Source organism: Tupaia chinensis, unplaced genomic scaffold (assembly GCF_000334495.1).
Source record: "Tupaia chinensis unplaced genomic scaffold, TupChi_1.0 Scaffold146740_1, whole genome shotgun sequence".
NCBI classification, from domain to species: domain Eukaryota; kingdom Metazoa; phylum Chordata; class Mammalia; order Scandentia; family Tupaiidae; genus Tupaia; species Tupaia belangeri.
Window position 1 is genome coordinate 1,688,151 of NW_006206595.1, and position 20,410 is coordinate 1,708,560.

A 20,410-nucleotide genomic window follows, 5' to 3' on the forward strand; every position below is an offset into this window, starting at 1 on the left:
GGAGCCCCCCACCTTAACCCCCACACCACCTGCTGACCCTGTGTCTATTGGCTATTTAATCGACAACTTCTCCATCAGGTTTTCTGACTTGTAAGGAGAAAGAGAAGTTTGAGGTAGAATTTTTTTAAAAAAAGAATTATTTATTTAATCTTATTATTTTAAAAAATTTGTTATGGAGCATACATGCTCACCAGAGAGAGACAGAGTAAGAGAGAGAAGAAAAATGAGAAAGCAAGCCACCAGGTCTGGGACTTGAACTTCAGCTGGTCATGTGAGAGTCTAGTGCCTTAACCAGCACTTCACCTGCTGACTCAGTATCATTTTTGTTGCCATTGCGTTTGTTTTTGCCATAGAGCACATATGCTGCCCTGGGGAGAGTCAGTGAGAGGGAACGTGAGCAGTCACCCCTCAGGGAGGATGGCCACACCACAATCCCTTCATTCTCCTCTTGAGATTTTGGGCACACATGCACACACGCCTGATGTGATTTCCAAGTTACCAGGTCTGGAATTTGAACTGTGGTTGTTCATGTGGGAGTCCAGCACCTTAACCATTATGCCACCTGCTGGCCTTTGGTACTGTAGTTTTTTCATAATTATTTAATTTTATTTATTATTATTATTATTTTGAAACTTGCTCTAGGGCATGTATACTTACCAGAGAGAGAGACACAGAGAGAGGGAGCGAAAGAGAGTGAGAGAGGGAAAGTGAGAAAGCAAGTCATCAGGTCCAAGACTTGAACTATGGTTGGCCATGTGGGAGTCCAGCACCTTAACTAGCATGCCACCTGCTGGCCTGGGTAGTATCAGTTTTGAAAGATTTATTTTTTTAAAGAATTATTTATATATCATTATTATTTAAAAATTTTCTACAGGGCATGCATGCTCACCAGAGAGAGACAGAGACAGAGAGAGAGAGAGAGAGAGAGAAAGTGAGAGAGCAAGCCGCTAGGTCCAGGACTCAAACCGCGGTCGGCCATGTGGGAGTCCAGCTCCCTTAACCACCATGCCACCTTCTGCCCCATCTTTATTTAATATTAATCAACCTTGTGAGGATGATTCAGAAGTTCCTTTTTATAGACAAGGAAAATACGTTTGAGAAGTAACTTCCCTTAAGGCTACAGCATATAGGTAAACCTAGAGCTACGGAAAGCTAGTGAGGTCTCTATTATAATATGCTGTATCTCAAAGAATATCACTTGAGAGGATGAACCTCATCCTTTCAGATGACAAGTTTCAGTTTATAACAGCAATACTATTTTATTATTATTTTTTCTAAGTGATTTTTGCTGTAGGGAGCACGCACTCACTAGAAAGACAGACAAAGTGAGAAATCACTTCCCAGGGGGGATGGCCACACCACAATCCCTTCTCCTCCATTCTCTTTTCAAGATTTTGGGCAGGGGGTGTGATTTCTTGCTTTCTGTCTCTCCGATGAGCACATGCACCCTACAGTAAAAATCTCTCAAAAAAAAAAAAAAAAAAAAAAGCCTATAAAGACAAAGCTTAACTTTTAACGTTCGGAGCTTATTTACTCTCTCTACTGATTTACAGTAATTATCAGGAAAACTTACTTTTCTGCATATAATCTGCTGGCTGGAATCCTGTGGTTTGGGTCATAAGGACACCTTTCTAAGATTTATGGCTCCATGAGGCAACCCTAAATAGCAGGAGCCATGGGTTGGCCAAAAAAGGATTTACATTTAAGGTCACTACTCTCGACATGGGAAATGTGGTGTGTAAGATATGGGTCTCTCAATCTTATCCATGTATGAAAGTTTTGAATAACTAAAGCAGTAACGGCCTTGTCGTTAGGTAATAGGGAAAATTCACTGTTTCCACCCTCGGGAGATTCAAAATTAATATTTTTAATCTTGTAGTTTGTTTAAATAGAGTGCTTGGCTTCCAAACAGTATTAAAGAGGCTGAGATAATTAGAAAACTCGCAGTCCTGGGGCTAGATGAAGTCTAATGCTATAAGCTCAAATGCTGGAGAAGGCAAGGCTGGGGTAGCTAGTTCTTTTATTATTCAGCATGGTACCCTTCCATTCTTTCTCCAACTTAGCTAAGTAAAGCTTTTTGCCAGGGAAGAATGCTAATTGTCAGATAGGTCAGCATACCCACTTTTAGGGAAAGGGAATCATAAGAATGAACAAGACAGTATTCAAATCCAGGCTACTTTATAATTTACCTAAAAATGTCAGTTGGAAGTCTCTAAAGTTGTTGGTATTAATTAACACATGAAGACTTCTAGAAGTGAACTAAGAATATACCATATCAAATCTGCTGCAGTTTACTGCCAATAGGAGGCCTACTTTCCCCTATAGCTGTCTTTAGCTATTCTAGCAGACATTCATTTCCAGGACTGCCAAGTTTCCAGGCAACAGCTACAGCTGAGATTTTTGTGAAGTGGAGGCAGTTTAGTTTGATAGGCGGGAGAAAGATCAAGGCTGACTGGCATAAGCAGTAGGGATAGAAAAGTACCTTAGAATAGCCCATTTCAATTCTGCTTTGCGTCATGCCTAGGGCATAGACAAAGGGCACAGAGCTAGACTGTTAAATGTCAGATTTCCTGAGGGCATTTTGGTGATTAAATCCAGGGATTTATGCTCAGGTACCTTTCAGGAACACAAGCCAAACTGGAAGGCAAATTCTATTTTCCCAAAATTGTCTTCCTTAGAGATGCTTGAAATTTAATTTGTTAAGCATTGTCATCTTGCTTTTCTTAAAAAAACAAAAACAAAAACATTCTCTTGGGAGCAGATGTGTTAAGTTCTTTAAAATGGTAATGCTGATCAGTGTCCCACCCCAGGATTTAAGGGACAATGTGGACATAGGAAATGGGAATGATTGAAAAGCAGAGAAAATGTATTGGATTGGAAGTAGATATGAAAACAATGATCTAATTTAGAATTTTTCTAGGAGTTTTTGCTTTGCTCCTTGAAGGAAACTTGAAATGAGTTGCAAGTTTTCTTGAGGTAGGGGATTAGTTCTGGTAGGAAATAATTTTAACAAAAATATTTCAGTGTTAAAATTCATTCCATTCTGTAATATTTAAAGGCTAATATTTTTTAAAATTTTTAAAAGAATTATTTATTTATTTAATTCAATTTTTTATTATTTTTTAATTTGACCAGACAGAGACACAGAGAGAAAGGGAAAGCGAGAAAGCAAGCCACTAGGTCTGGGACTTGAACCATAGTTGGCCATGCGGGACTCCAGTGCCTTTAACCACCATGCTACCTGCCAGCCCCATGGCTATTAATAATTTCCTCTTGTTCATCTTGACTAATTTGATTCTTCTTCATGAGGCTTATTTCCCAATTTAGTCATAATAATTCAACAAATAAAGCATATTTATTGAGTAGCTGCTATATACAAGAGGTGATGTTCTAGGTCAGCGTTTCTCACCGTGAGTCCCCTGGAACATCTGCACCAAAAGCTCCTAGGGTGCTTACAAATGCAGACTTTTAGGCCCCACCACAGCTCTACCAAACCTTAACCTCAGAGGAGGGCTTGATCTCAGTTTCCCAAGCACCTTAAGTACTATTTGCACTCAAGCAGTAGTTTTCTTTCTTCTTCTTCTTCTTCTTTTTTCTTTTCTTTTTTTTTTTTTTTTTTTTTTTACGATTTTTGGTATAGGGCACCACATGCACTCTCTGGAGAGAAAGAGAGACAGAAAGCAAGAAATTACCTCTCTTCCAGGGGTGATGTCCATGCTCCTCCATTCTCCTCTTGGGATTTTAGGTATGCACACACACATTCCTGGCATGAGTTTGAAGTCACTGGGTCTGGGACTTGAACCGCAGTTGGCCATGTGGGAGTTCAGCAACATAACTGCTATACCATTTGCTGGTCTCACTAGAGCAGTGATTTTTAATTTTTTAAATTTATTTAAAAAATAATTTATTTATTTTAAGACATGTTCATTTTATTTTACTTGTTATTATTATGATTATTTTAAATTTGACCAAAGAGAGACAGAGAAAGTGAGAAAGCAAGCCTTTAGGTCTGGGACTTGAACCGTGGTCAGTCATGTGGGAGCCCAGCACCTCAACCCCCGCGCCACCTGTCAGTCCCACACAGTGGTTTTAAATGTGAAGATACATTGGATTCACCTGGAGGGCTTATTAAACCACAGAGTGCTGGGACCTGCCCCAGAATTTTAGATTAAGTAGATCTGGGAGGGTGTCTGAGAATCAGCACGTGTAAAACGTTTCCAGGTGATACTGATACTACTGAATCCCACTTTGAGAATAAGTGTATTAGAGCATTGTGAGGGCTGTAAAGTTATTAGGGGGACCAGCAGGTAGTGTAGTGGTTAAGGCTCTAGAGCCCTGGACCTGGAGGCTTGAAACTCATACTGGGCACATGTGCGTGACTGTCCAAAATCCTGAGAGAATAGAGAAGGGATTGCAGCATGGCCATCTCCCCTAAGGCATGATTTCTCCCTTTCCCTCTTTGTGTCTCTGTCTCTCCCCAGTGAGTGCATGCTCCCTATGGTAAAAAAGTTTTTAAAAAAAGTTCTATATCCATGTGTTTATCTATATTTTACAACATAACAGTATTTGTCATTGGATGGGGTAGTTTGGAGCACATGGAATTTGATCTGAATCCTAAAAGATGATAGGGCCTAAGGTTCAATAGGTAATAACAGGTATTCTTGATGGGGATATAAATGAAAGAAAGCGTAGAATTGTATGAGGATGGGATGGCAGACACTTTTTTGTCTGGTGTAGAGGTTTATATAGGACACTTGTGGATGAGTAAAGTCAAAAAAGTTAGTGCTAGGCTGTGAAGAGGCTTGAGAGCCTGTCCCTCCCTGCCTCCACCCACTTCACAGCCTTACCAAAAGTGCTACACAGCCAGAAAGAGGAAGTCTCCACTGCTGAGTGTGTAAGAGGAAGCACAACAAGGCACCGAGAGCCTGTGAACCATAATGACTGCTTTTACCCATAAGCCAATTGCAGCGGCAACAGGAAGACCAACGCACCAACCAGGCTGAGTCCCTCCGCTCACAGGGTGTCACCCCCACAAGCTGAAAGTGTTTGGGGAGGTTAGTCATTGCTGCCCTGGTGCTCCTCTCTCTCCGTGGCCATCATGTCTTTGACCTCTGCTTACCAGCATAAATTAGCAGAGAAGCTCACTATCCTGAATGATCGAGGTCAGGGGGTTCTCATCCGTATGTACAACATCAAGAAGGTAAGCAGGAGGAATGGCGCCAGTACCAATTACGCGAGCAATAGTAGGGTGGGAACCCCGAAGCCGGCAGGTTCTGCAGTTAGACTGCCTCCTCTTTTCCACTGCTTTGTCCTTGAGTCACTCGGCTTATACAGGCCAGCCAGTTGGGAGAGGCAGAAGTGGAAGCCTCTTTTCAGGGCTTTCCCTTCCTAGGTATGATTTTTCACCCCAGTGAGAGCATCTGGTTTCTACTGGGGATGGAGATAGGGAGTTGGGCTGAGAAGAGAATAAGGTGTTCTGAGTGATAAAGTTCTGGGATCTAGAATTCTGTGTCTTATTATTTATTGCTGATTCCTCATGTCTTGAAGTGATCTGACATTGGGTCTCTGGCAAAAATGTTTCCACGGAAATAGTTCCCCAAAATGAAAAGAAGTAGACATTTAGATAAAAAAGGGTAGGCGTCTTCAGAGGTACTTAATTTGGGGAAATTCTTGTAGTGTGTGTGTTTAGCACAGGAACCATGAAATTGGGAGGAATTGGTGGCAACTGGTGAGCTAGAGGCCGGGCAAGCCATAGGAAGTAACAAGAGAAGAGGGTGTTTATGGGGAGTAACTGGAAGAGAAAATAGGGGACTTGGAAAAGGGAACTCTTATGCATTTTATGATAAAACAAATCATCAGGAACACGGTTTCTCTAGACTCAGATCTCCTATAAATGCCTGTTGTGATAAGATACTTATATAAAGGACATAATCATGACACTGTCTTACACAAGTCTGATTCCTGAGGAGCTGCTTTTCTTACTCCTTCCTGCTTCAGTCAAGGGGCGGGGAAACAGCTTCCTCTTTGTGCTGGGGCCAAGCAGACAGTAAGTTTTACCCAGCAAGATAAGATTCCCAGGTTATTACTTAGCTCTTAGGTAGTTGGTTTAATGTACTAGAACTTATTCCTGATTTACTCTTGTCCATTTATAACTAATTCCCAGATTGTCTTTTCCTAAGAAAGATTGTGAGAGTGAATGATGCAGGAAGAGGGTCAACAGAAAAATTTGAAATGTAGTGTGATTTATCTATACAGACTTGTTCAGACCCCAAATCCAAGCCACCTTTCTTACTGGAAAAGTCCATGGAATCATCTCTCAAGTACATCAACAAGAAATTTCCCAACATAGATGTTCGAAACAGCACGGTGAGAACTTGATCCCTCATCTCTTCTTTCTCTGGAATTACTGTGTTTTTGTCTTCGAAAAGTTTATGGGAAATTTATATTATTGAAAAAACTATGCATGGATTTCAATTTTTTTGCACCAAAATAAATTCATATTTTAATTTCATTTTTACATGAACTGTTTGAAGTTCCCTTGTATGTTTAAATGACTCAGAATCTCCTCTTTTGATTGTCTCTCTTTAAACTTCATGGGGGATGAAATAGACTTCTTTTAGGTTTTCTAGGCTTTACCACAGGGTTTCAGGTTGTTATAGAGCTTTAGAGATAAAATGGGATTCTCCCAGGGTAAATTGAAGCAAAGCATTGCCCTTTCCTCCAATGCAAAATTTATGAGAACACTTTGTTCTTGTAGAGAACTCTGTAAGCTCAGCAGGGTGCAAATATTTTATTATTGTTCCTGTTTCCCACTCAGTGTTTCCTTGCTACTTGTCTTATAATTATTTATCTAGTAGGATATCCCCTAATTCTCCCTTAGAAAATGTTAATCATGATTTCTCACCCATCTTACCCATAGCATTATCTCATTCTACTCTTTTGACTTTTATATATAAATAGTAAACCTATTCAGCTCAAACAGATCTTGAAATTTTCTCTCATTTAGTTTTCTGTATCTAGTCAGGGTCATATGCAACCATCTTACCTAGCTAAGAGTCTCTTTTATTTAAAGACCTTCATAACACTGGAGAATTTCCAACTTCTTTAGTCAGTGTATTTAGATCCTCTTTAAGAATGTTCTAGGCATAATCCCATTCTTGAGTTATTGTACTTGGAACAATAGTCTTTTTTTTTTTTAGCTCATTTATTTTTATTTTTATTTTAATCTTTCAAGATAGTTAGAAAAATGTTTTCACACACATAAATAAGAGAACTTCAAGATCATAGAGGAATGTAAAGTACTTAATTTTAGTAGAAAATAATTTTGAAATTCATGCATAGTTTTCTTATAATACACATTTTCCCAATAACTTTTTGATCAATAGGCTTCTTATTTTGTGTTTTTAATTTTGTTTTGTTTTGTCTTTCAGCAACATTTAGGACCAGTACATCGTGAGAAAGCTGAGATAATTAGATTCCTCACTAACTACTACCAGTCTTTTGTAGATGTCATGGAATTTCGGGTAAGCTGTTTCTTAGCTCAGGCCCCCACAATAGGCGTGATCTTTCAGAGACTATTCCTTTTTTCTTTTTTAAGTGATTTTCATTTATGTAGCTTAATATTGGTCTTAGTTGAAAAAATAAGAGAGATGTTCTAATATGGAAAGATATCTAAGTTGCGTTGTTTAACAAAAGCAAATTTCAGAATAGTATGATATATCATATTTATTTTATTTAAAAATTTGTATATATGTACACTTAAAATTTTTGCCAGAGAGCACATGTGCTTGCTGGAGAGAGACAGAAAGAGAGAGGGAAAGTGAGAAAGTACTCCCATGGGAATGGTCATGTCATGATCCCTTCTCCTCCATTTTGCCTTCCTTTTGGGATGTTGTACATGCATTCACGTGTCCCTGGAGGGTTTTTCAAGCCCTTGGGTCTGGGATTCAAACTGTGCATTGGTTATTTGGGATCTAGCTCCTTAATCACTAAGCCATGGGCTAGCCTTTACATTTTTGTGTACTTAATTAATTAATTAATTTGTTTGTTTAGAGAGGATTTTGCCTTTGTGTGTGTGTCCTCCCGAGAGAGAAAGAAGGAAAGTAAGAAAGCAAGTCACCAGGTCCCGGACTTGACCATTGTTGGCCATGTGGGAATCCAGCACCCCAACCACCACACCACCTGCTTGGCCCTCAACAACTATTTTTAATTTTTATTTCTTTTGGAGGTTTTTGCTATAGGGTGCGTGTGCTCACCTAAATGACAGAGAAAGACAGAGAGACAGAAAGTGAGAAATCATCACCCCCCCAGAGGGATGGCCATGCTGTAATTCCTTCTCCTCCATTCTCCTCTTGGGATCATGGGCACACATACACATGCGCCTGGTGTGAGCTTAAGCCACCAGGTCCAGGACTTGAACTGTGGTTGACTACATGGGAGTCCACTGACATAACCATCTGGTCCTGACAACTGTTTTTTTTTAAGGAATTATTTTATTTATCTTTATTTATTTTTTATTTTAATTTGACCAGAGGAGTAGAGAGAGAGATAGAGAGAGAAAAAGTGATAAAGCAAGCTGCTAGGTCCAGGACTCAAACTGAAGTCAGCCACGTGGAAGTCCAACACCCCTAACCATCACACCACCTGCCAGCCCAACTGTTTTTAAAGTTTAGAACATTTTTTTTGTTGTTGTTTTTGACCATCAGATGGTGTAATGGTTATGTCACTGGACTCCTACGTAGTCAACCGTGGTTTAAATTCCAAAACTGGTGACCATTTAAAATTCATGCCAGCTGTGTGTGCATGCGTGCCCAAGATCCCGAGAGAAGAATTGAGGAGAAGGGATTGTGACATGGCCATTCTCCCAGGGGGTGATTTCTTGCTTTCGGTCTCTGTCTCTCTCTCTCTCACTCTCTAGCATGTGCATGTGCCCTATAGCAAAAAAAAAAAAAAAACCCCAAAAACAAAAACAAAACAAAACTCTCTAAAAAATGTTTCTTTTTAATAGTAGCAATCCTAATAGGTGTGAGATATTATCTTATTGTAGTTTTGATTTACATTTGTTTTTTAAAGTTTATTTATTTCTTCCATGTGAGAGAAAGACAGAGGGAGAAAGAAAGGGACAGACGGCACTCCAAGAGGGTTTTGATGCCACAATTCACCCCCAGTTTTAGCCAGCCCCAAATTATGGGCACCTGTGTGCCCAGCATACTCAGCGAGGTCTCTGGACACAAACTTGGAGCTCTCCTGTGTGGGTCAGCCTTGAAGAGCATTGCAGCTTACTGTCGTGTCACTGTCTGTCCCCTTTAATTTGCAGTTAGCTAATAATGAGTGATGCTGAGTATCTTTTCATGTGCTTGTTGGACATTTGTATATTTTCTCTAAAGAAATGTATTTTCAGTCCTTTGTCCATTTTTCTTTCGTTCTTTCTTTCTTTCTTTTTTAAAGTTTATTTATGTCTTCTGAGAGATAGACATAGGTACTCCCAATAGGGTCTAAAAACCACTGTCTGTCAACAGCCTAGCCAGCCAGTATCATGGACATGGGCACTTCCTGGTGTGTACAGGGAGGCTCAGGACACAAATCTGGGACCTTCTCATGTGGCCATAGCATCACAGAGTATTATGTTACCGCTGTGCCACCTCTTTGCCAAATTTTAATCGGGTTTTTGTGGTTGTTGAGGAGTTCTTTAAACAAGCTATCTGTTTTTGCATTATTTGAGTTTCAAAAATTTCAAGTATTTTCACTCCCTATTTTATTATAAGCCTACTGAAAAATTCTGTTTTCAATCTGTTCTCCTGGATCTAATTGCTACTATTTTGCCATAGTTGCTTATCCCTCTCTCTTTTTCTTTCCAAACAATTTGAGTCAGCTGGACACATCATGACGTTTCCTTCCCAAAATATTTTAGCATGCATCTGCTAAGAACAAGAATATTTTCTTATATAACCCTAATACAATGTTACTTAGGAAATGTAACATTGCTCTACTATCATCTGCTAATACATCGACCATAATCACATTTCTCCAGTTGTTTGGCATATCATACATTGAATTTAGTTGTGTCTCTTTAGTTTTTAATCTTGGGTTAATTCCCAGCCTTTTCTTGTCTTTTATGATATGGACCTTTTTTTTTGAAGAGTCCAGGCTAGTTATTTTTCAGGATATCCCTCAAATTAGATTTTTCTTGTTAATAGTTTTTGATAGTAACACTATGTGATGATATCCAACTTGAATTTTAAATAAAAGCATGTACTATTTTGGTAAACATATAAAAAACATAGGAAATTATTTAATACAATACTTTTGAAAGGCAAGTTGATGTTAATATAGCAACTCTACTCCTAGAAATTTGCCTTAAGAAACAATCAAGATGTAAGTGCAAAGGTATGTGTGCAAGAATGTAATCTGTTGCATTATTTATGACAGTGACAACTTGATAATTTACATACCCAATAGAGGTTTGGCTAAATGCTCACAGTAGATACCTATAAATGAATATTATGTAGCCGTTAAAGATGATCTATACTTATATTAATTGGCATGGGAAAATATTTTTCACATATTGTTTACTGTAAAAGCAATTACAGTACAGCTTAAGATGTAAGATGTATAGGACCAGCAGATGGACCAGTAATGGTTACGTCACTGGACTGCCATGTAGTCAACCATGGTTTGAATCCCAGACCCAGTGGCTTAAAACTCACACTGGGTACATGGGCATGCATGTCCAAAATCCTGAAAGGAGAATGGAGGAGAAGGGATTGCAGTGTGGCCATCCTCCTGGTGGATAATTTTTCACTTTTTGTGTCTCTGTCTCACCGGTGAGCGCATGAGCACTATAGCAAAAATCTCTCTACAGAAAAAAAAAAGTAAGCTGTAAAATGTATATTTATATATATAAATATGCATATAGGAAGACTGGAATTTCTGATTGGTGGGATTACAAGTGGTTTCAAAAATCTTGCTTAGCATTAAGCTTGCCTGTATTTTCTATTTTTTTCCTATAATGAACATACATTATTTATGTATTCAAGAAATATAGCAAATTTAGCCCTCTGAGTAATCCAAGTTTATGGTGGTATTATAGCATTTCTTCAGATGATACAAGAGTATGGGATTCTGCCTTGGGTGTCCTGTGCTTAATTTACGGAGTTAATTCAGGGTATTCATAGATTACAAAGTGATGAGAGAAACAGCAAAATGGAGGTCAGAAGTCTTAAGAAGCGTCAGGTTCGAGGGTGCTAGACTTGGAAAAGGGCTGGAACAGGAAGCAGTGAAAAGAGGGTGAGGAGCCTATAAACAAGCTGTACTAGGAAAAGTTGATGTCCAAAGGAGATTTTAGGACCTCTGCTGGTTATAAGGTTCTGTACCCCAGTTATTTGGTATGACTTGTTTTGGAGAGAAAAGAAATAGAAATTCTTAAGTATGGTGCACTAGAAGGTAGATCAGCACTGAATCAGGTAGTCCTGGTTTCAAATCTCGGCTTTACCACTTATAAGCTGTACGAATTAGAATGACACTCTTTGCATTCCAGCTTCCTTACCTGTAAAATGGAGAAATAATACATATATTTAAAATATTTATTTAATTTTATTTGTTATTATTATTGTTTAGTTTGATGAGAGGAGAGAGAGAGAGAAAGCCACCAGGTCCAAGATTCAAACTGTGGTCGTCCATGTGGGAGTCTAGCACCTTAACCCCACACCACCTGCCGACCCTGGAGAAATATTTATTGTATGGGGTATATGTGATAATTAATTGAGATCATGAATGGAAAACATCTAGCTCAGTGTTTAGCATATGGTAAGGTACTAGGCCAAATAATGTTAATTCCATCCTTTTCTGATTCTTGTCTTTAGAGTATAAGACCTGTTAGTGACATTGGTTGTGTAAGTGACTGAAAGCAAATCTCAGTTATACCTTCAAGGGAATTGGGTTGCAGGCTGGTGTTATAGAAAGGCATTCTTAGCAAATCTAGGCAGCATAGACCTCAACAAAGGTTAGATACAGGGAAGAACATAAGCACTCTCGTTCTGTTGAATAGATTTATATAGATAGGGAGGAAAATGCAGGACATACCAGGTTGTGAAACTGCTTTAGCTGGGTCTCGGGACAGGATAGACAATGAATACTGTTATGGGAGGACAGACGGATGTGTCCACAAAAAAAAATGCATATTTATTTAGGGAAGAGTACATATGAAGAGAAAAAGAATCCCTATTACATTAGAATGAGAGTTAAATGAAGTATATGGAAATCATCTCATAAGTACTTAACATACAGTTGTCTGTAAATAGAAACACATGGGAGGTTGAGTAGTATTCCCATTTGTTAACTTCTCTGAACAGGAGTTGGGAACCAAGAACAGATTTATTTCGGGGTTGTCAATAAAAATGGGTTTGATTTTTGGCATTTTTGAAATTGCTGCCAGATAATCTGCATTTTCTAATCTTTTTATGGTGAAAGAATAGGACACAGGGATGATCAGACCAAGGAGAGTGTTCATATGTAATAGTGACTTTTTACCTCGGCATTTGAAAACATGGCATTTGGCAGGGCAGCCTGATAGAGGAGGAACTTCCTCCCCCTTAGCAATGCCTTCCTTCTGTTGCTTGGTGGCTTGGTATGACCTCTAAGGGGGAGAAACCTTCTCGAATTCTAGTAGTGTCACTTCTCTTTATTCTTTACTCACTCTCACCTTCAATTCCACCCCCAGGATCATGTATATGAACTTCTCAATACCATTGATGCCTGCCAGTGCCATTTTGATATTGTAAGTTTTATTTATTTATTTATTTTTGCAATTTTCTTCTATCATAGAGTCAAAGAGGTAGCCAGGTCAAGGTTGGGACAGTGTGGGGTGTGACAGACTGGAAGAAATGACTATTTCATCTTTTCCTTCTCATGATGATAATTCTTTTGTAGAAAGTGCTGAAGTTAAGGTGTATTTATATGGGGATCAGCAGATGGCGTAATGATTATGTCACTGGACTCCCACATAGTTGATTGTGGTTCGAGTCTCGGACCCGGTGGCTTAAAAGTCATGCCAGGCAGGTGGGTGCATGCCCAAGATCCCAAGAGGAGAATGGAGGAGGAGAAGGGAATGCGGTGTGGCCATCCCCCCTGGGGGGTGATTTCTCGCTTTCTGTCTCCCTGTCTCTCTCTGTCTCTGTGGCGAGTGTATGCACCCTATAGCAAAAAATCTTAAAAAAAAAGAGATGTATTTATATGGTAAGCAGATCAGCAATGTGATTTAATTAGTACAGAAATAATACAGAAATCTTATTATTTCACCTTATTTATATACCTTATTTCCTGGATTCCTTGGATCTTGAACTCTTTTTTTTTTTGTAAGTCCTTGACTTGTTCCTATTTTCTTATTCTGAATTTTCGATCTTATCAGTTTCTTCTTCTAAATAGACCTATCGGCACTGTTTGAAGTGGTTAGGGAAATAGGAAGACTCAGTTAATTTGGCCATGCAGTCTTTGGGTCCCTATATATTTTCCTTGTAGAGTCTCAACTTTGACTTCACCCGGAGTTACCTGGACTTGATTGTGACTTATACCTCAGTTATTTTACTTCTGTCACGAATTGAGGATCGACGGATCCTCATTGGCATGTACAACTGCGCTCATGAGATGCTGCATGGACACAGGTGAGTTAAGCATACCACATGGAGAATCTCATACCTGGTGCTATAACATAAGAGGTGGGATATATAAAGGAAATAGATGACATGATTTCTCATATAGGAGTTTATAATCTACATGATGACAGAGACAAAATAAGGTATACTTTTATATGTGGTTAATTCTTGAATGTCTGCTAGTAGATTATCCAGTTTGAGTTTTTCTGATCAGTTTTTTTTTTTTAATAGAGAGATTTTTTGCTATACGGTATGTGTGCTCACCACAGAGAGAGAGAGAGAGAGAGAGAGAGAGAGAGACAGAGAGACAGAAAGTGAGAAATCACCCCCTGGGGGGCGGATGGCCATGCCACAAACCCTTCTCTTCCATTCTCCTCTCAGGATCTTGGGCAGGCACACACATGCCCCTGGGATGAGTTTTAAGCCACTGCATCTGGGACTTGAACTACGGTAGAATGTGTGGGAGTCCAGTGACGTAACCACTATGCCATGTGCTGGTCCCTCTAATCTGTTTTTTAATACAGGCATTATTCTAGACCATATTTTTTTTGAGAGGTTTTTTTTTTTTTTTTTTGTGCTATAGGGTAGGTGCACTTGCTGGAGAGACAGAGAGAGAAACAGAAAGCAAGAAATCACTCCCTGGGGAGATAGCAATGCGGCAATCCCTTCTTCTCCATTGTCCCCTCAGAATTTTGGGTACACACATTCATGTGCCCAGCATGTTTTAAGCTGCTGGATCTGGGACATGAACCACAGTCAGCCATGTGGGAGTCCAGTGATGTAACCATTACACCATCTGCTGTTCCCTACTCTGGTTAATTTTTAATCCTGGGCTGGCTTCCTCTTTGCTTTTCAGTTTATTAGGAAAAGCAAAGAAAATTCTTTCTAGTATTGGTAGAAGTAATATTAATAAGGTAAAGCCGTGAGAAATAAGTGATACATGATAATACATGAAGCAAAATAGAAATTGATCTTAGGTCATTGATAATGCTTTCCCCCTCCATTAATGCCAATATAAATGTTTAGGGCCAAAAAAAATAAAGAATGGAGGAATAAGAGGAGACTGTGGCGTCATTCTGTTGGGTTGTCAGGAAAGTTATGATGCATTTTTGCATAGAAAAACATATAACGTTTTGATGATCCAATATATATATAATGTATATGCCCATGTGTCTACATGAATACCTGGGATGCCTTACCCATTAGCTTTGAATATTTATATGTTCTTTTGGGTAGTAAACCGATTTGAGGTTTACTTGATTTCCAACTAATATTACTTGATTTCCAACTAATCAACACAGACTTATAGAATACTATCATATGTCCAACCCTATTTTAGGTGCTCATAATACAAATAAGAAATTTTCACGGACCTGGCTCAAAATCATATGGCTCTATCTAACCTATCTTAGTACACCTGAGCCTGGAGTGGGGATGCCTATATATGCAGTTTATGGTTTAGTATACGTATCTCTAGGGAAGTGGTGGGGAATGCCTGCCTATGCCCCCCCCACCGCCTTATTCTACATGTACTCATAAGAGTTTATATCATATTTAAGGCAGGTCTGTGACTCTTCTATCCTCTGCTTTCTTCCAGTGACCCTAGTTTTGCTCGTCTGGGTCAGATGGTCTTGGAGTATGATCACCCTCTGAAGAAGCTGACAGAAGAGTTTGGGCCTCACACAAAGGCAAGCTTCCTGAGAGAGTGGAGAATTCTTCAAGCAGAAGTATATTGTCTCCATCATTGGCATTAGGATTCATTTGCTTTCCCCACAGGCTGTGAGTGGAGCCCTCCTCTCTTTGCACTTCCTCTTTGTCCGAAGGAACCAGGGGGCTGAACAGTGGCGCAGTGCCCAACTTCTAAGTCTCATCAGTACTCCACCAGCCATGATTAATCCTGCTAATTCAGACACAGTGAGTTCCCTTTTCTTTTTGTTAGTGGAAGCATTCTCTTTGTCAAGGCCCTCTATTCAGAGGGTGCTTCTTTCAGGAAATAAAAACCCTAGGAAGGCTTTAGCCCTCCTATAGGATATGCCTCTAAGTTGAGCACTGTTTGTAGCTAAAACATTGTGTTTGGGTTAGAGATTTTGTTTGGACCAGGATTATTGTATGCTTGCTAGTGGTGGAAATTTAGTAAGCAGTCATAGAGTGAATGGTTGGATGAAACAGAAGCATTAGGCACCTGTATGTAACAGTAGGAACTTGAGTTTAGGAGTTGATAAGTAATAAGTATTTCTATTCTTCTAATATGGGCTCAAAGTCTTTTCCTTGAAGAATATTTGTTGTCTAGTAGGGAAGATATGTCATGTAGTCATAAAAATACAATGGATGTTACAAGATTAAGTACCAAATAAGTGATTTACATTTTAAGTTGTAAAAGAACTCAAAGGAGGAAGAAATCATGAGAAGCTCTGAGTCTTATTCTGTTGTTATGAAAAGTATTTGAACTGAGGCTGGACAGTGGTGCAGTGGTAAATATGATGCTCTGTAGAAGGTTTTGGGTTCAATTCTAAAGACCTCTTTGAGTATGGCGAGGAGGTGTTTGCCAATGATTGAGGGCTGACTGAAGCTGGGGATGGATCATGGTGTTAAGACCCATTGGGGGGGTGTAGTCTCTCTATTTCTCTTGCTCATGGCGGAAATAAATAAATAAATAAATAAATAAATAAATAAATAAATAAAAGCTTTTTAAAAAAAGTAACTGAACTATTGAACAGAAATTATATTAAACTTTTCGTTTGTCTTGAATTCCAGTCCAAGCTCCTTTTCCTAACCGTGTTCTTTTTTCTTCACCCTACTTCCAGGGCATCATCTCTATTATTATAGGTTTCCCAGCTATTGATTTATCAAAGTACCCTAATCCAGTCTGGTAAAATAAAAGTTGGTTTTGATACTTAGATTCTAGCTTGACTTTTTTCTCTTGGGAGACAAAATTAAATAATTGTTTTGTCATCCCTGCCTCTTTTCTCACAGATGGCCTGTGAGTATCTGTCTGTGGAAGTGATGGAGCGCTGGATTATCAGTAAGTTTTGAGGGATGAAGTGGGAATGGATGTAGCAGTGTGTCACACGGAGAACAAGTTCTAAAAGTCTTTCTCTGCGCTGTATTGCCTCCTTACAGTTGGGTTTCTTCTTTGTCATGGGTGCCTCAACTCCAACAGCCAATGCCAGCAGCTATGGAAGCTGTGTCTGCAGGGCTCACTGTACATCACCCTCATCCGGGAGGATGTGTTACAGGTGCACAAGGTCACCGAGGACCTGTTTAGCAGTTTTAAAGGGTGAGAGATGTGAAAGTGAAATTGATCTTCTTTTGGGATTTTTTAGCCCTCTGTGATATCCTTTTTCAGGATCAAAACATGTCATGAGTATTCCCAGAGTATGAGTAGTAAGGATTAATTTAAATATTGAAGAAATATTCACTACCTACTGCTTGCTAGGTGCTTCACTGAGTTTTAGAGATACGGTGACTAATAAATGTCATAGGAGTTAAGAACATGAACTCTGAAGCCAGACTGCCTGGGTTTGAATTCAGGCTCTTCCACCTACTAGCTGTGTGACCATGGGAGGTGTTTAACTTCTCCATGCAATTCTATTTTCTCAGACGTGAAGAAATTTTCTACAAATGTGGATAATGATAGTCCCTCCCTATGACCTACCTCATAAGGTTGTTATGAAGAATAAAAAAGTTACTACTTTAGTGTAATGGTGATGTCGCTGAACTCCCATGTAGCTGACTGCGGTATGAGTCCTGGACCTGGTGTCTTAAATTCATGCTGGGCGCGTGTGAATGTGTGCCCAAGAACCTGAGAGGAGAATGGAGGAGAAGGGATTGCGTTGTGGCCATCCCCCCTGAGGGGTGATTTTTCGCTTTCTGTCTCTCTGTCTCTGTCTTTCTGGTGAGTGCACGCACACTATAGCAAAAACCTCTCCAAAAAAAATTAAATAAATAAAGTTACTATTTGTGAAGCTTGTAGAGAATTTCCTTTTACATTGTAAGTGCTATGAATACTTTATTAATAATAAAAAAGGTAGGGCTAGCAGGTGGTGGTTAAGGGCTGGACTCCCACATGGCTGACCAGAGTTCAAGTTCTGGATCTGGCAACTTAAGAATCATGCCAGGCATGTGTGCATGAGTGCCCAAAATCCTGAGAGGAAAATGGAGGAGAAGAGAATGCTGTGTGGCTATCCCTCCTGGGGAGGATTGATGTCTCACTTTTCTCTCTTTGTCTCTCTCCAGCGAGCGCACATGCCCTTTGGCAAAAACCTTAAAAAAAAAAAGTAGACTCTGCTCTCAAGGGCTTTCAGATTGGTGGAGAATAGACAAACTATTGTGATGTAGTTGGGCATCCTCATGTATAAACACAAAGTGCTGTGGAAGCATTTAGGATACTTAAACTAAACTCCTAAGATCCAAAACACCTGGAGGTAGACCTGAAGCGACTGTTGAAGTGTGTGTATGTGTGCACGTGCTGGAAAAGCAGAAATGTTGCTTAAGACAGAGAAAGATATAGGCAGAGAAACTATCAGGATTTTTTTTTTTTTGAGAGGTTTTTGCTATAGGGCGTGTGCACTCCCCAGACAGACAGAGACAGAGAGACAGAAAGTGAGAAATCACCCCCCAGGGGGAGATGGCCATGCCGCAATCCCTTCTCCTCCATTCTCCTCTCGGGATCTTGGGCACGCATGCACACGCGCCTGGCAAGAGTTTTAAGCCACCGGGTCCGGGACTCGAACCACGGTCGACTATGTGGGAGTCCAGCGACATAGCCATTATGCTAACTGCTGGTCCCACTATCAGGATTTTTGAGGCAAGAGAAAGCATGGCAAGTTCTAAGAAGTCTGTGTAATTTAGCCCATGGACAACTGGTTTACAAATCTGGGGATGTCAAGAGACAGATTGGGAGAGGTAAATTGGGACCTTATAAACTCTGTCATTGAGTTTACATCTGTCCTAAAGAGAATAGGAAGATGTTGAGTGATGTCAAACAAGGGAGTGACATGATCATATTTCATTTTAGAAAAGATCACCTGGCTGTAGAAAAGAAAAGAGATTAGATGAGTAATACTAGAGATTGGTATTAATTAAGTCAGTTTGGAGGAACTGAGGATGATGATAAGGTTTCTGGCATGTATATCCAGCATTTCTTAAAACAGAAAACATGTGAATAACAGTTTGTGGAGGATGGGGGCCGGCAGGTGGCATGGTAGTTAGGGTGCTGGACTCCCTCTTGGCCAGTCATGGTTCAGGTTCCAGATCTGAGGGGTTTCTTTTTCTTTTTTTTGAGAAGTTTTTGCTATAGGGTGCGTGTGCTTGCCAGAAAGACAGGGAGAGACACAGAGACAGAAAGTGAAAAAAAATCACCCCCCCAGAGAGGACGGCCATGCTGCAGTCTCTTCTCCTTTTTTTCTCCTCTTGGGATCTTGAGCATGCATGCACACATGCCCAGTATGAGTTTAAGGCACCAGGTCCAGGACTTGAACCATAGTCGACTACATGGGAGTCCAGTGACATAGCCGTTACGCCATCTGTTGGGCCTAGGACTTTCTTTCTTGCTCTCCCTCTCTCTCCCTCTTTCTCTCTCTCTCTTTCTCTCTCTGTCTCTCTCTGGTCAAATTGAAGAATAATGAATAAAATACAATTAATAATTTAAAAAACATTTGTGGGGGATGGGCTAGATCCATGGCACAGTAGCAAGGAGCTACTCAAGGGAAGCCGGATCCTACATAATGACCATGGTTTGAATTGTCAGCCTGGTCAACCAGACACATGTTCCAACAAGCAGGAGGATTAGAGGAAGGGCATCCTAGAATGACCAGACCCTGTGGAAGGTGCTCATCTCTCCTTCTCTGCATACATGTGCACTTGCACTATATCATGAATGGAGAAAATAAAAACAAGTTTGTGGAGGGAAGACTGTGAATTCAGCTTCAAACAGGTTGGATTACAGGTGTCTAAATGACACTGAAGATGGGTGTGTATTAGGCTTTTACTTTGTAGTCCTGGAACTTAAGTGTGAGGTCACCGCTGAAGACTGGTGAAATGGCAATTGAAGCCATGAGAGTAGGTGAGATTACTCAAGGGGATCAGGTGGTGTGAGAAGAGAATGGGACAGACCTCTGAGGATATTGATATTTAAGGGCCAAGTAGAGACAGAGAAATCAATGAGGGTCTTAGTCCATTTTTGCATTGTTTACAGAAATATCTGGGACTGGGTGAATTTAAGAGAATACAGGTTTATTTGACTCATGATTTCTAGCTATGTGGAAGGTCCTAAGGCATTACAAAATAGTGCAGGGCAGGATCTTGAGTAGTTTAGCTGTCTTTAAGTTTCTACCTGTTCTCATCTCCTTTCCCTTATAACATTCCAGAACTCAATCATAGGAGCCCTGCCCTCATGTTCTTATCACACCCAAAGGCCCTACCTTGGAACACCAGGAAGGAATTAAATTTTCACTTATCACCTTTATAATTCAGCCAAATCCAAATGCATTAATTTTGGGGGGGTATTGAGAAGAAGAGGGAGAACAGAATATAGGGGAACAAAACATTCCAAGATGAAAAGACTAGCTATCTTTGTTAGATGGTGTTCAGACAGTGGGTAAAATGAGGATTGAAAAATGTTCGTTGAATTTGGTTGTAAGGATGGTTCTTAGAGCCTTTCTTGTGAACCACAGCAGTTTAGTGGTAAGTTGAAGCTGAGTTGTTGTGGGGTTAGGGGGAAATGGGAGTTTTTTTTTTTTTTTTTTTTTTTTTTTTTTTTT

At 39.8% G+C, this 20,410-nt stretch overlaps 1 protein-coding gene across 1 annotated transcript in view; it reads left to right on the forward strand.

Annotated features, from left to right (window-relative positions):
• NCKAP1L (NCK associated protein 1 like) overlaps positions 1-20,410 on the forward strand; it is a 79,763-nt gene that overhangs the window by 14,080 nt on the left and 45,273 nt on the right. The window contains exons 2-10 of the mRNA XM_006169112.3: positions 4,842-5,200; positions 6,256-6,366; positions 7,431-7,523; positions 12,719-12,775; positions 13,516-13,658; positions 15,247-15,337; positions 15,426-15,563; positions 16,623-16,671; positions 16,770-16,926. Of these exons, the coding sequence (XP_006169174.1) occupies positions 5,099-5,200; positions 6,256-6,366; positions 7,431-7,523; positions 12,719-12,775; positions 13,516-13,658; positions 15,247-15,337; positions 15,426-15,563; positions 16,623-16,671; positions 16,770-16,926 (941 nt within the window). The 5' untranslated portion in view covers positions 4,842-5,098. The remainder of the gene's footprint in view (positions 1-4,841; positions 5,201-6,255; positions 6,367-7,430; positions 7,524-12,718; positions 12,776-13,515; positions 13,659-15,246; positions 15,338-15,425; positions 15,564-16,622; positions 16,672-16,769; positions 16,927-20,410) is intronic.